Source organism: Choloepus didactylus, chromosome 7, assembly GCF_015220235.1.
Source record: "Choloepus didactylus isolate mChoDid1 chromosome 7, mChoDid1.pri, whole genome shotgun sequence".
NCBI classification, from domain to species: Eukaryota; Metazoa; Chordata; class Mammalia; order Pilosa; family Megalonychidae; genus Choloepus; species Choloepus didactylus.
This window is the reverse complement of record NC_051313.1, coordinates 531461-547459: the sequence shown is the minus strand read 5'-3', so window position 1 is coordinate 547459 and position 15999 is coordinate 531461. Positions and strand designations below refer to the sequence as shown.

The 15999-nt window shown below is 45.6% G+C and overlaps 1 protein-coding gene across 5 annotated transcripts in view; it reads left to right on the top strand.

Moving 5' to 3' along the window:
* SAMD5 (sterile alpha motif domain containing 5) overlaps nt 1-15999 on the top strand; it is a 521996-nt gene that overhangs the window by 402643 nt on the left and 103354 nt on the right. For 2 of the 5 annotated variants that reach the window (XM_037843639.1, XM_037843634.1), the window contains one exon: nt 327-813. The exons of the other annotated variants lie outside the window; for them this stretch is intronic. In XM_037843639.1, coding sequence (XP_037699567.1) covers nt 327-353 — 27 coding nt within the window. In that variant the 3' untranslated portion in view covers nt 354-813. Of the gene's footprint in view, nt 1-326; nt 814-15999 lie in introns of those variants that run through there. 5 annotated transcript variants of the gene reach the window in all.

The window sequence follows — 15999 nt, the reverse complement described above, 5'->3', positions numbered from 1 at the left end:
AGGGCGCTGTCGCCCGTGTCCACCACCCTCCCCAGGGGCTGATCAGGTCCCCCAGCCCAGGCCCGCCAAGTTGAAGCACGTAATCAGTGTCCCGCAAACACCCAGATTTGAAAGGGGGATCGTCACTGCCAATCCCATGGGCATCAAAAGGACAATAAGGGAATGTTATGAACAATTCTACACCCACAAATTTAATAACTTAGGTGAAAGGGAACCATTCCTGAGAGACACCACCTGCCTAACTCCCACGAGGAGAAATAGGTGATCTTAGTGGACCTACATCCACCAAAGGAATTGAACCAACACTTTGTCTCCTTCCTCAACAGGATGCCCCGGCCCAGCTTCCCTGGTGAATTTTACCAGACATTTAAGGAGAAGTGCCACCAATTCCCTACAATCCCTTCCAGAAAACAGAAGCAGTAAAATGTTTTCTAACTCAATTTGAGGTCAGTATTACCCTAAAATCAAAACCAGACAAAGACATGACAAGAAAGAAGAATTAAGACCAATATCTCCCATGAACATAAAATAAAACAATCCTCAACAAAAGATGAGCCAAATTCAACAAAGTATAAAGAGATGCGACCAGGTGGGATTTATTCCAGGTGTGCACAGCTGGTTCAGCTTTTGAAAATCAATCAGTACCATCCATCACACCAACCGGCTAAAGGAAGAAACTGAGCCGTCAAGCCACGAAAAGCCACCGAAGAACCCTAAATGCATATTTCTCAGTGAAAGAAGCCAGTCTGAACAGGCCTCAACTCTATGACATTCCAGAAAAGACAGAAGTACGGTGACAGCAAACAGATCAGAGGTTGCAGGCGTCAGGGCAGGATGGGAAGGGGTGAACGGGTGGGGCACGGGGCACTTTTAGGGCAGGGAAACCATCCTGCATGGTGCTGTGATGGTGGAGACACGACAATGTGCTGCGTTGGTCAAAACCCACAGAACCTCAGGACACGGAGTGAAGCCTAAAGTAAACTGTGGACCTCGGTTAATTGTCATGTGTAAAAACTGGTTCATCAGTGGTAACAAATGTAACGCCCTAATGCAAGATTAATAAAGGAAGTTGTGAGAAGGGGTGGGGAGGGAGATTTGGCAATTCTGGACTTTCTGCTTATTTTTTCTGTAAAACTAAAACTGCTCTAAAAATAAAGTCTATTATTTTTTTAAAAATCTAAATTACTTTACTGCAAAACACCATGGGGTTGTGAAGAGAATTGTGCATGGCTCATAAAAACATGTGACCCTACCATACATCTGTAAAATTCTTCTGTTTATAGTTATTCATATTCAGCATGTGCCTTCTAAATATGCCAGTGAAAAATAAAATGATTAGTCTTCCTCAGATGTTCAGCCGCACTCTAAATTAGCCAGCTGGTCTCTTGTCACGCCTGTGAATATATAGTCTTTTAATAAAAAGTGACAGTAAATCCATCCATGGCATAAGTCACTTTACATGCAAGTGGAAATTCCACTGGTGCAATGAGTTATGGTTGGAGAGGAGCAAGAAGTGTGTAAAGAAAGAGAATTGATGCGCACGGAGGTCCACGGGCCTCGCCTTGAATAATTCATTGCAAGGACGCGGCATCACTTTGTTTATGGCAGGAATCTCAAGGTCCACATGTGAAGTTGTGTTTATTATTAGTGAAGATTCAGAAGTCGTTTAAAAACATGCCCTGTTAGAGCAAGTCAGTGCGCCGAGTCTATCTGCAAACCCGTGTTGTAAATCATGGTTTGTTGCGTGATTGGGGCCAGAGCTGGGTGCTGGCCGCCGCCTTGCCGTGAGGTCTCTGGTGTGCTATGCAGCAGTCCTCACCCCCACGTTATTGATTTGCTCTCGTTTGTTTTATCATTCCTTCACTATTTTTATTTTTTGCTCTATTTTTCAACTACCTTAAACTGTTTGGATCTAGTTTTGTAATCTGACTTGTATCACCGATGCTGTAAAGTGCATGCTGTGGATTCTCAGTGGCTAACATACATTTAGAATAAAAACATCTTTTTTTCCCACCGAGACTCTGGGCTGAGAGTCTCTCACAGATCGTGAAACAATAAACACAGGAAAGGCTGGGGGGTGGATGCGTTCAGGAATCTCCCCAATCCCATTTCACTCGGGAAGAGCGTCCTGCCCAGAGGGCTGGTCCCGACCGGGTGGGGTCTGCTCCGACCCCAGACCCGCGCCCGCCTGGCCTCAGCTTCCACGGGATCAAACGACCCAGGGGTTGGCGGCTGGCCCTCCTGCTGGCTGACGGCCTCGGCCCTCCCTGGACAGCCATCGCTGAGCACCTGCCCGTCCAGCTCTGGGCGACCAGGAGACGAGCGCGCCTTCGGGGGGCAGGGGGTGCCGGGGGGTGGGTGCAGCGCAAAGGCGGGAGCCAGGCGAGGCGCTTCCTTCCCGCCCGGGCCGGGCTGAGCTCCCCAGGAAGGAGGCAGAGCTCCCCTCCCCGAGGCCCACACGTACTCAGCTCTCCCGACGTCCTGAGCTTGGAAGTCGACCTCCCACCCAGATGCGTGGCTTTAGTCGCCAGGGCTGCTGCAACAGACGCACTCGCTGGACGGCTGGAACACCGGGAAGTCTGGGAGCCTCGGTACAGCACCGGGGCCCGGACAGGGCGCACTTGCTCCCAGAGCCGGGAACGTTCCAGCAGTCCTCCACGTGGCGCGCTCTCTCGCTCTCTCCCTCTCTCCCTCTCTCGCTCTCTCGCTCTCTCGCTCTCTCCCTCTCTCGCTCTCTCCCTCTCTCGCTCTCTCGCTCTCTCGCTCTCTCGCTCTCTCCCTCTCTCGCTCTCTCGCTCTCTCGCTCTCTCCCTCTCTCCCTCTCTCGCTCTCTCGCTCTCTTGCTCTCTCGCTCTCTCCTCCTGCGCTGGCTTCTCCCTCGGGGTCCGACTTCCTCTGTGGAAAGGACTCCCGCCGTGTCGGACCAAGGCCACCCTGGCTTGGCGCCTTCAGCAGGAGCGTCCTCAGAGGCCCGTTTACAAATGGGTGATGCCCACGAGCTCGAGGCTGGGCGTGTCTGGGGCCCTCGTCCGTGCACCTCTCGATGCCAGTGAGCACGACCCCACCTCCTGCCCAGGAAGTGTGGACGTGGGCACAGCTCAGCCGAGCAGGAGCCGCAGCTCGTCCGCTCTGCCGGCCACGGAGCTGGGTCCAGGCGCTGGCGAGTCGCTGCTCCAGGTCTGTGCCCCGGAAAACACTTCATCCTGAGGCCCAGGAAGCAGAGCTGAGGGAAAGCGTCTGTTTACCGGGAAGGAAGCTGCGTCTGAGGACAGCTGCACTCGTGAACAACTTCTGAAGGAAAAGGCCCCCCACTGTGCTCAGGAGGTTCAGCGGAGTTTTTGCAGGTGGAGGAGGTGGAGCTTTGCGATCGTTAATTTTTACTGGTTTTACTTGGCATTGAAAGAAGAAAAGAGTCTCTGATTTAAACAGTTTTGAGAATTCTGTGCATCTACCACTGATAAGAATAAATGTTTATCTTATTTATTATCCTATAAACCGCACACACTTAGAGTATAGATGCATGAATTATGTATTTACATATGACCATAAATTCCCCCAAAAGATTTGCAGACTTTCACTTACAGGTTCTAGTTGCAAAATTCCTACCATTTCACAGGGAAAGATGCCTGTCTTCATTCATTCATTTGCTCATTCACTTATTTACAAGTATTTCTCATCTATTGTGTGTCATGCACTATGTATACAATGATTTCTAAAACTCATTGTTTCTAGACTTTGTGCATTTTCTTATTCTTCAGGATCAAAATCATCTGTAATCAGGTGCTCACTGGACTAATGACTCACCGAATCTGCCTCTTTCTTAACATGATATGAAGTATAGCAACACATGAATTGTGTACAGTACCATCGATTTCTGAGGGGAAAATGGCCAAGTTTGAATTAACCCAAGTGTCACCTCATGGTAGGAAATTACTGCACAATGTAAGTGCATCTCACTTAAGGATAATGGGCTATCTAATTAAACAATAGATTAATTAGGAGGGGAGTAAAATTTAAAAGTCAGAAAATTAAGTTCATGAAGTTTCAATTTTTTAAAAAGATTTTCATAATAATTTTTCAGTGCCAAAGGGGTATCTAATCTATCCTCAGGCAGGGCACAGATAGTTAGAATCTTTAAAAACTCCAATAACAGGAGACTTCTACTTCCAGAAAGACGGAGTAGATATACTTTTCCCTATTCCTCCTGCTAAGTACAACGAAAAACCTTGGACAATATGTGTTACAAACAACCAACCAAACAAACAAACGTAGAAGAGGACTCTGAAAGGTGGAAGAGGAAGGCAAAGAAGCAGGGGCCTCAGGACCCGAAGAAAGACATGGTGGTAAGTTCACTGGTTCCTCCTTTTGCCTCATATTCCCAGACTTGGAGTCCAAGGGGCCGACACTCTGGAAATTCTAAGAGGAGCACATAAAAAAGGCCCCAACAAAGCTTTCCCTCTCCAGCCAGAGGATCCAGAATGGGGCAGCTTGGCAAGGTAGAAAAGTTCCAGATAATAGCCACTCTACTCCAGCCAGACACCAGAAAAATCCATGGGGAGCAGAGCCTGGGCTCCGACCCTCCTGGGCTGTGTCCGGACACCCCCTCCCCTCTGGAGTGGGGTCACAGGAGGCCCAGTGCAGACCACGATCATCACCAGCAGCGGTGAGGCCGGCCCCCTCCTAACCAGGGATGTATCAGCAGAGACCGAGTGGGGAGTCGGAATGCCCACCCGGAAATAATGAGGACCCCGTCGGTGTCAGTGGACGCAACTTCCACCCCTACCTGGCAGTAACAAGGCCGTGACCCCCTTGCTATGCCTGCCAGCGTGGTGTCAAAGGAAACCAGATAAAACGGAAGATTGGAACAAGATCCGGAGTCTCATAACTTCATACTCAAAATATTCTGGATTCAATAGAAAATTGCTCGCCACACCAAGAACCAGGACAATCTCAAATTCAATGAAAAAAAGAAAAAAAAAGTAGAAACCAACACCAAGATGACACAGATGCTAAAATTATCTCCCAAAGATTTTAAAGCAGCCATCATAAAAATGTTTCAAAGAGCAATTACAAGCACACTTCAAACAAACGAAAACAGAAAGCCTCAGCAAAAAAAATAAGATCTCAGAAAAGAATAGAAGATATAAAGAAGAATTGATTGACATTTTAGAACTAGAAAATATCATTTTTAAAAATATCAATAGATGGGCTCAAAACAGAATGGAGGAGACAGAGGAAAGAACCAGTAAATTGGAAGATGGAACAATAAAAATTACCCAATCTGAACACAGAGAGAAAATATACTTAAAAAAAAAAATGAACAGAGCTTCAGAGACCCGTGGGACTATAACAACTTATCCATTAGCCATGTCATCAGAGTCCCCAAAGGAGAAAGAGGACAGGACTGAAAATGTAGTCAAAGAGAAAATGGCTGAAAAATTCCAAAATTTGGCAAAAGACATAGGCCTACAGATTCAAAAAGCTGAGCAATCACCAAACAGGGTAAACCCAAGAAATCCATGCCAAGACATATCCTAGTCAAATTTCTGATAATTAAGAAAGGAAAAATCTTGAAAGCAGCAAGAGAAAACTGTACCTTACCTAAAGGTAAAAACAATTCAAATAACCAGATTTCTCAATAGAAACCATAGAGGTCATGAAGAAATGGCACAACATTTTTCAAGGGCTGAAAGAAAAGTACTATTAAATCAGAATCCTATATCCAGTGCAATTATCCTTCAAGAATGAAGGAGGAGTCAAAATATTCTAAGATGAAGAAAAATTTGCCATCTGCAGACTTACCCCAAAATAAGAGCTAAAGGAATATCTCTAAATAGAAAGGAAACAATAAAAGAAGGAACCTTGGGACATCAGGGAAGAAGAAAATGACAGTAAGTAAAAATATGTGTAAATACAATGACAGAGGGTAAAGAGATGTAAAAAGAGGTAAGGTTTCCATTCTTCATTCAAATTGGTGAGATTATGACACCAATTGTGGTGGTTTGAAGCTGTGTGTACCCCACAAAAACATGTTCATATACCTAATCCATTCCTGTGGGTATGAACCCATTGTAAGCAGGATCTTTTGATGAAGTTACTTCAATTAAGGTGTGGCCCACTTCAATCAGGATGGGTCTTAATCCTATTACTGCAGTCCTTTATAAGAGAATGAAATTCAGATCAAGAGAGAGAAAGCCATGGAAGCCAGAAGCTAAAACAGAACCTGGAAGAGAAGGAAGAAACCAGGAGACACCACCATGTGCCTTGCTGTAACAAACCAAGAGCCAGTGGTCACTGGCTATCAGGCCCGTCATCGGGGAGAAAGCATCGCCTTGATGATGCCATGATTTGGACATTTTTGAAGCCTGAAAACTATGAACAAATAAATTACCATTGTTTAAGCCAAACCATTTCATGGTATTTGCTTGAGCAGCCTAGGAAACTAAAACACCGGTACACTATGATAAGTGATGTATATATAATGCCATACCTAGAGCAACCAGTAAAAAGGCTATACAAAGAGATACATGCAAAAGCACTATAGATAAATCAAAATGAAATTCTTAAAATGTTCAGATAACCCATAAGAAGGCAGGAAAAAGAAAACAGAGGAAGAAGAAAAGAGAGAGAACAAAGAGAAAACAAAAATAAAATAGCAGAATTAAGCCCTAACATATCAATAATTACATTAAATGTAAATAGTCTAAATACACCAATTAAAAAAACATCTTGGCAGGGAGGATTAAAAGGCGTAATCTAACTATACAATATCTACAAGAAACTCACCTCAACTATAATAATATAGGCAGATTGAATGTAAAAATTGGGAAAACCTAAAGCATGCAAACATTAATCAAAAGAGAGCAGCAGTGGGTATATTATCAGATAACATAGGCTGCTAAGCAAATAAAATTACCAAAGACAGAATAGGACATTATACAATGATTTTTAAAAGGTCAATTCACCAAGAAAGCATAGCAATCCTAAAAATGTATGTACCAAAACACAGAGCTGCAAAATATGGGAAGCAGACTTCCAGTTTCAGCTCCAAAATGTAAAGAGCTTAAAACGATTGCTCTCATTTTTACAACAGGAAAAAACTGGAACAAACTGAAAATCAATGGCTTTTGTTGGACCTATCAGAGAACTAAGGTCACAGAGGAAATCTGGAGAGACAGATGAATCCAGAAAGTCATAGCTGAGATCTGCTTACAGAGAGTAGAAGCTGCTGGGGACATAAATGGGTAGGAAGATTAAAATGGTAATTTTAATAAACTCCTGGATGCTCAGTGTGGACTAGCTTAAGAGAGGAACTCCTGAGGGTCCCAGTCTCAGGGGGTCCTCACATTTTTGTGAGGTTTATCTCCAGGAACCTCACCAGTTTCTCGTAGTGAAGAGCCAAGTATGATACCCTCTTGCTGCTGTCAGGGAGAGGGGATGAGTCATCATCTTGAAATATGCCCAGGGAATAAAGGCTGGCTCTCCAGGGAAAAAGATCTTCCAGAGCCTTATTCTATCTTGAGGAAGGACATTTCCCCCAACTCCAATCCCCTCTCGCCTTCCTGTCTCATGTAAGAGGAGAGAGCTAAGAAACACTGGTGAAATACAGGGCCACTAAAAGACAGATTTAATCATAAGGCAATAGCACACTTCCCCTCCCAACACCTTACCACCCACCAAGAGAGGTCCAGTGTAATATCAGTGGATTCCAGCTGAAAAACCATCAAGACACAAAATACGTGAAACTAAAACTGATAGAATTGAAAGGAGAAATACACAGATCCACAGTTATAGTTGAAGACTTCAATACCCCTCTCTCAACAATTGCTAGAACAATAGACAGAAAATCATCAAGATACAGAACTCTACAGCACCATCAACCAACAGGATCTACTTGACGATTACAGGACATTCTACCAATGGCAGCCGAGTTCCCATCCTTTACAATGGCCCATGGCACATATATACCCAAATAGTCTATATCCTGGATCAACAAATAGCCCTCAACAAATTTAAAAGAATTGAAATCAGACAAAATGTGTTCTCTGACTACAATGTAAACAAACTAGAAATCAATAACATAATGATAATGGGAAAATCTCCAAACACTTGGAAACTAAAAATCACGCCTCTATGTAATCCATAGATCAAAGAAGTCTCAACATAAACTTAAAAATGCACTGAACTGAGTTAAAATGAAAACACAACATCAAAATTAGTGAAGAGAGGCAAATTATAGCACTAAATGCATACAGTAGAAAAGGTGAAGTTTTCAAATCAAGAACCTAGAAAAAGGAGGGCAAAATAAATTCAAGACATGCAGAAGGAAGGAAATAATAAGATAAGACCAAAAAACAATGATATTGAAAGCAGAAAAACAGTACAGGAAATCAATGAAACAAAGGGTACTATCTTTGAAAAGATAAAATTTACAAAGACTGACAAAGAAAAAAGAAAAGACATAAATGACCAATATCAGGAATGAAATAGCAGATATCATTTCAGACCCTGCAAACAGCAAAAGGATAACAAGGGAATATTATGAATAATTCTACACACAAAAATTTGACAGTTTGGATGAAATGGACTAACCCTCAAAAAACACCATCTACCTCAACCCTCAAAAAACACAGTATGAAATAGACAATTTGAATAGCCCTATACTTAAGTAAATTGAACATTATTTTTAAACTCCCAAAAAGTAACTCTCCAGGCCCAGGTGGTTTTACTGGAAAATTCTACCAAATGTTTAGAGAAAAATCAACACCAGTTCTATACAACTTCCTCCAGAAAATAGAAGAGGAGGGAAAACTTCCCAATTCGTTTATGAACCATTTATTATCCAGACACCAAAACCAGACAAAGATAATACAAACAAACAAACAAACAAAAAGCACAGACCGATATCTCTCATAAAGATAGTCACAAAAATCCTTACCAAAATATTAGCAAATAGAACTCAGCAATACATGGAAAGAATTATAACTATATCCAAGTGGAGTTTATTCCAGGAATGTAAAGCAGGCTTAATATAATCTAACATATTAACGGACTAAAGAAGAAAAGTAATATGAACATATCAACTGATGCAGAAAAGGTGTTTGACAAAATTTAACACCAATTCTTGATTTTTAAAAATTCTCAGAAAAATGGAAAGAGAGAACTTCCTCAACTTGATAAAGAGCATCCTCCAAAACACCTACAGCCAACATTATACTTAATGATGAAAGACTGAATATATCCCCCTAAGATTGAGAACAAGGAAAAGATGTCTGCTCTCACCAGTCTTATTCAACACAGTACTGGAATTTCTAGCCTGTCAAAAAGACAAGAAAAGGAAACGAAGGGCATACAGTTCTGAAAAGAAGAAATAAAATTGGCCCTATCTGTAGGTAACATGATTGTCTATGTAGAAAATTCTAAGGAATCTACCAAAAAAAGGCAACTAGAAATAATAAGTAAGTTCAGCACGGTCACGTGATACAAGATAAACATAGAATGAACATGTGGATGCCCAATTAAAAGCACAAAAGTACTTATAATCACTTTAAAATTAAATACCTAGACAGACATCTAACAAAACATTTACAGACTGGTATGCTGAAAACTATAAAAAGCTGATGAAAGAAATCAAAGAAGAGTAAATGAATGGGAGATACACCATGTTCATGGATTGAAAGACTCAACATAGTAAAGATTTCAGTTTTCCCCAAAACTAGGTTTTAAACAATTCTTACCAACACCCCAGCAAGATTTTTGGTATATATAAAGAAGATTATTCTAAAATTTATATAGAAAGGCAAAGGAATCAGAATAGATAAAACACTTCTAAAAAAAAAAAAAGAGTGGAATGGGAGGAATCAGTCTGCTCAATTTCAGGAGTTATTTTACAGCTGCGTTAATCAATACTGGTGGGGGGAGGGTATTGGCACAGGGGTAGACACAGATGAATGGAACAGAGCAGAGAAACAGGAAATAGGCTCACACAAATATGCCCACCCACCTCTCGACAAGGTTCAAAAGCAATTCAAGGGAGGAAACCAGCAGTACTGGAGGAGCCAACCAAGGGTGCCAGAGCAGCCGACCAGCAGTGCCAGAGCAGCCGACCAGCGGTGCCAAAACAGCCGACCAGCGGTGCCAAAACAGCCGACCAGCGGTGCTGGAGCAACCGACCAACAGTGCCGGAGCAGCCGACCAGCGGTGCCAGAGCAGCCAACCAGCGGTGCCAAAACAGCCGACCAGCGGTGCCGGAGCAACCGACCAACAGTGCCGGAGCAGCCGACCAGCGGTGCCGGAGCAACACGTAAGAATTGTCCTGGTAAAATGCGTCTGGGTCTCCTCTAGGAAAGGCGAGTTGCGGGTCTCCCCTCGACTGCGTTTCTCGCTCGCTCGCCCTGCACTCAGCAGGCGTTTGGTGCCAGGCGCTGCTCTGGAGACGGGTCTGAGGCGACCCGAGCGAAGGTCCGTCCCACAGCGCACGGCTGTTCACAGGCTGCGTAGCTGCCCCCCACTCGGTGCGGCCCCTGGGGAGTCTGTCTCTCTTTCCAAGTTATGTTTGTGGCTTTTCCTCATGGTTGTTAGTAGAAAACAGACCTCCGAGAGGAGCCTGTGACGCTGCGGGGTTGCTCAGCCCTGGTACCTGTTGGGGAACCTCCCAGCTCGAGGGTCGGGAAGCTCCCTCTCGTGGTCCTTCCCGTGGACGCCCCGTGTCCATGTCCAGCACAGCAGCTGCCCCAGCCCCTGCAGGAGGGGGCGAGGCCCCGTCTGCCGGCTCCGGACGCCTGCAGGATCCTCGGGGCCCAGGCCGCCCCTCGCCTTGGCCCCCAGGGCCTGGTCAGGGCAGGAGGTCCATGGGCTTGTTGCATGAATCGTTATGAGCAAAAGCAGTGAATGAAGCCGCATCTGTGAGCCCTGGGTCCGTGTTCGTGGGGGAGTGTGTGCGGATGGTCTGAGGGTTACCTTCCCCTCCTCCGTGCTTCTCAGTAACGTCAGGGGGAGATTTCTCATGTCCTGGCCAGCTAATCCCCGGAGGCAGTTTCTGTGTTCACGCGTCAGACACCTGCCTTTTCCGTCTGTCTCTCTGGGTCACGTTGCCAGTGAGAGATGCCTTTCCTCAGCTCTGGGCCACCACCTGCCACGTCCAACGGGGCAGACGGACCCACGACCGTCAGGGAGACAAGGAAGCCACAGCCAGGCCCACAGCAGGCCCCGCTTTACAAAACCTCCCAACGGCGGTCCATGCTGCTCAAAAATGAGAGAAGCCCTTAAATGTTACGAGATTGGCTCTCCACACACCCTGTGTCTGTGCCACCCGGGAGTGGAGGCAAAGCAGCGGCGAGCTCTTGTGCTGCGGTCGTGTGGACTTCATCGCCAGTCGTGACAGCTGGGGTGACGATGCACAGGCTTGGGGTAAGAAAGCACGACGGGAGAAAGGCCTGAGAGTGAGACGGGGCCCATCACCCACCTCAGGCACCAGGCCTGCCCCGGGCACAGAGGCTGGTCAGCCGTCTCTACTTGGGAATGTTTACCCTAAAAGTTTCTCTGAATGTAAATCCCAAGGATGCTGTATCCATCAAGACTGCCTAAGTGAGTTTCACGACCTAGAGTTGGATAAAGTGTCCGATTATAAATAAAGATTTGCCTCCAAGTGCTGTAAAAAGGATAATGGGATGTAGCTGGGTCAAATCCACAGACAGGACAAGCCAAGGACCGTCAATTAGTAACTGCACAGAGCAGAGAATTCAGAGCCTTTCTTTGACTCACAGTGTGGCTTGGAGAAAACATTCGTCCTCGTTTGTCGTAAGCGTGCATTCCTTGTTCCAAGCAGCCTGTACCTGCAGTAGAGCCTGGAACCAGGGCCGGCAGGGAGCAGTGCTGTCCGCACACGCCCACTCACAGGAGGCCTCGGGGCTGCACCTGCTCACCCAGGAGCCACTCGTGCAGTCGTCCTTCAGCCAGGCTCCCCTCTGACCCCAGAAGGCACTAACCAGGCAGGGCAGGGCACCGTGGGCTCTGTCCTTAACCCAGCTCTAATTCTCTAGGTCTTTACCTGAACTACTTTTAAATTAAATTTAAGCTGCTATTTGCTCCGTTAATCCATGCGTCCCATCAGCAGTGTGTGTGGTCACAGTAGAATATTTCAAATGAAGTGAAACTTCAGAGCTGTTTGGTAAGGATGGGAAAGGGGGCCTGCTGTAGCCTGGAGGAAGCACTCGTCTCCCGAGGGCTCCAGCAGGAGAGCTGAACTTAGCCAGGACCCCGCTTTCCCCTTAGCGTTAAGTGTGCAGCCCCTGGGGCAGCTTGGGGAGCGGGTGGAGGACGGACTCCCTGCGACGTGGCCGTCTCGGAGAGCCCTGGCTTCTCTCGCCCTGCCCCAGCCACCAGGGACGCGGGTTCGGCTGTCCGGCTTGAACACGTGTGCCCCTCTCCTGGAGGGCGGGGTCCTCGTGGGAGGAGGGGCCGGGGCAGTCGGGACCAGAGCTGCTGCCGGGAGGGTCCACGGCCTGGGGTCGCTCCAGGAGAGGATGACAGGCATGGCACGGGGTCACATGCCCCTCCCGCAGGAATCAGGGGCACAAAGATGGCCTGTTTCCCCACCTGGACTTGACACCACATGCTCATGCACATGCACACACTCATGCACACACGCACACACACCCAGAGGCAAAGCGGGCAGAGTCAGGGGAGCTGGATGGACAGCAGCACAGGTGAGGCTTCTGAGTACACGCACCTGCACGCTCACGTGTGCACACACACACGCACAACCACCACGTGCACATGCTCATACACACATATACAAGCCACACACTCCCACCTGTGTATACACATATGTACTCACCTGCACATACATACACATACACAAATGGTCACACACGCGTGTGTGTACACAATTCACATATGGAACACATGTACGCCTGCACAGAGTACCTACCAAAACATAGTTCAACTTTTTCCATTTCTATTAATGTTACGAGACTCCGAGGTGCTTTTCAAAGACACAAATACTGAAGGTCTCTACGGTTATGGGACCGAGAGTATAACATTAAAACACCCGAATCCATGTGAAAGAGAGAAAACAAAGCTTTGCTCCCAACTCCCTATCTGCAAAGAGAGGGTCTCTTGTCTAGAACTAGAGCCTTTCTGACACTAGTCAGAAACTTCTCTTACTTTCTCCCTGTTTGCAGTTCAATATTAATTCAAAAAAAAGTTACTATGCCGGCACCTCCCTGGAAAGGGCTTGCAGCCCTTGGGGTAAGGGCTGAGAATACCCAGAATTGAACCTGAAAACACAGAAAACAATGCTGAATAGTGAATAGTGAAAGGCTAAAGAAATACACTCAGGTGCAAAAAACTGTGGTTCAGGCAGTGTGTTCTGGGAGCTGTAATTTAGGAGGACAAATCAGGTGAGTGGCATTCTCAGCTGTAAACGGTGAAAGCCGCGTCTGTCGGACCTCACATGGGTTCTCTTTGGGAGGCTTCTTTTCCCCAGGTGCATTACATCGTGGTTTATTCCATTTTTAAATGTGAAAGCCAAATTCCTTTCAGTCACAGTGGCACCGCAACCACCGCTACGATTAGCACACGTGAGCCCAGCACCAGTGCCCTCCGCGGGTTTGCACCCAGAGGTTACGTGAGTTGCTGCTGTACCCCCTGCTCACTGGGCCCAATTCGGGGTCCCCGAACCTGTGTCGTAACTGCTCGCGGAATGAGCCCTTCTAGTTGCAGAGCTTTGTGTAGTCTTATATTGCTGATGTTGCAATAGCACAGTTGTTCTTTTGATAGAAAAAGCGAGTTCAAAGCAGATAAAAAGAGAAGCATCTGAAGTCCTCACTCAGGCGGCGGAATTTCAGTTAAACCCGAGGCTTGTCTGGGGTCTGTCGGTGACAGGACACCACTCCCACCACGGCAGTGGGTCCGAGAGCAATTCTGTGTTTCATCTGGTCTCTGCGCTGCCCCGGGAGGTGCCCGCTGTTGTGTGTCCTTCCTGGGGAGCTGCTTGGAAAGCTGGCAGGAGCCGCATTCGTCTGTGGGTCAGCCACGTGGAAACGATGGTGCAGAAATTAAATGGGATTTATAAGCCCAGTTCCTCAGCCTTGCTTAAGACAGCAACTGCAATTTGAAATGACTTGTTCTTAACGTTTTTGAATTTCTTTACAGGTAAGGTGTATGTAATGCCCTGAGCCAGCTAAATCATTAAACCTTATCCAGTTTCCATCAAAATTCTCTTTGGACTACCTCAGGCTGAAAGTGAATTCTAATCTACTTTTAAATCTAGATTTTGACCTTGGGAAGGATCCACTTCTACATTAGTGTCTGGTGTTCTACACACACGTGTGTTGCACACACAGACTGTGGGTTTCTGCGTCTCACCCTGACTGAGCCAGCCTCGCATAAGGAAGCGAGTTTTGTGTGCTTCTTGCCCATACATCACCTCTAACCTCTGTGTAAAATGTCATTTACATTAGCATAAATATTAAGAGGTTGCCATTTCTGCTCGATACAGGTCTGCCTCAGCTAATCAGTTTTTCATGCATTTAAATAGGAATATTAGAATGAAGGTAATTACTTCAGTTTCCCATGAACAATCTATCACAACGTTACTTTCGCTGGATGGGTCGCCAGCGGGGCTGAGCATCAGCGTTTGGTGCTGACTCCTTTTTTAGATTCACCCTTAAGCACATTCTCTTCTCTGAGACTAAGTGTACATGTTGCTTTAGGAAATGGGAACAATCTGAAGCATGCAAAGACCAAGAAAAATTGTAATGAATTGTAAAGTAAGACCTGACTATTAAATGCATGAAAGACAAAATATTTGCAGGCAGATGACCTGTTTGTAGTTATAAATTAGCTTGAAAACTTGACATACATACATATATAGATATACATTTATGCACTAGATGAATGCAGAATATTCATGCTTTTTGAAAGACTGCCTTTTATCAACAACCTTTTTTCCTTTGCACAAACATATTTCTATGGTTTTGCAAATTACTTTCCATATAAATTCAAGCTTTATAAGGCTGAATTTAAAACAACTTGGACTTCTGTGCAATGTGCACTAATATGCTCAAACTGCATCTGCTGTGCTGGAGCCAGAGTCGCTGATGAACAAGGACGTTAAGCTCTTGCACGTCAGGCACTGTCTGGGAGCTGCTGGCTGTGCTTTAGCCGTCTTCCCTCTTTGTCTGCACAGCAGTGTTTGTTTGCACCAAGATACGAAAATAATTGCATGTCTTGCTTCATTGTTTTCCAAAAATTAGTAGAAAATTGGAGAAAATTACTGGTTTGATACTGCAAGAAGCGTAATCTTTTAAACCTGCCACCCACATAGGGGCAGAAGTCCCAATGGAGGCTGAGAGTAAGAGTCTTTAGCTCAACGAGATACTTTTTGATCTTAAGCCAAACAAAATTGAAGCATGGTATTTTCATGTTTAAAACCTCCTCTAAATTATATATTTGCATATTTTTATGTAGATGCTTAGAAATATATGTACAGTGTTGCATAGGCTAGCACACCCCAGACTTACTCATGTCAGTGGTTACCCCAGGGTGGGGATGGGAGTGAGATGTGTGGAAGTCTCTTGCTTTTTATAATACTTCAGTATTGTCTGTAAGTTTGCAATGTACATTCGTATATTACTTGGGTTGTTCAAGAGATAGTATCAAGTAAATGACTAAAAGAACGTATATATAAAAGACTTGAAATACATTGGCAATGTTTTGATCTAGAAGGGGATGTTTAATTGGAGATTTTAGAATACATTTTTTCTCTCAGAAAACAGAAACTCCTAACACTGAAGTCTGTCTTTAAGACGTTCTCAGGAAAGCTCCATACATGAAGACAGGTCCACCTGCATGTTGGGGATTTGATCCCCTTGCAGGCCGGGGCTCCCCGGGGAGCGTGGAGACGTCCACATTTGTCCAGGATGGTGTTGAGGAAGCTGCCAGGTCCCTCCGTTTGGCTTCGCTCAGCCTCTCCCGCCTCCGCCACCACAGTCT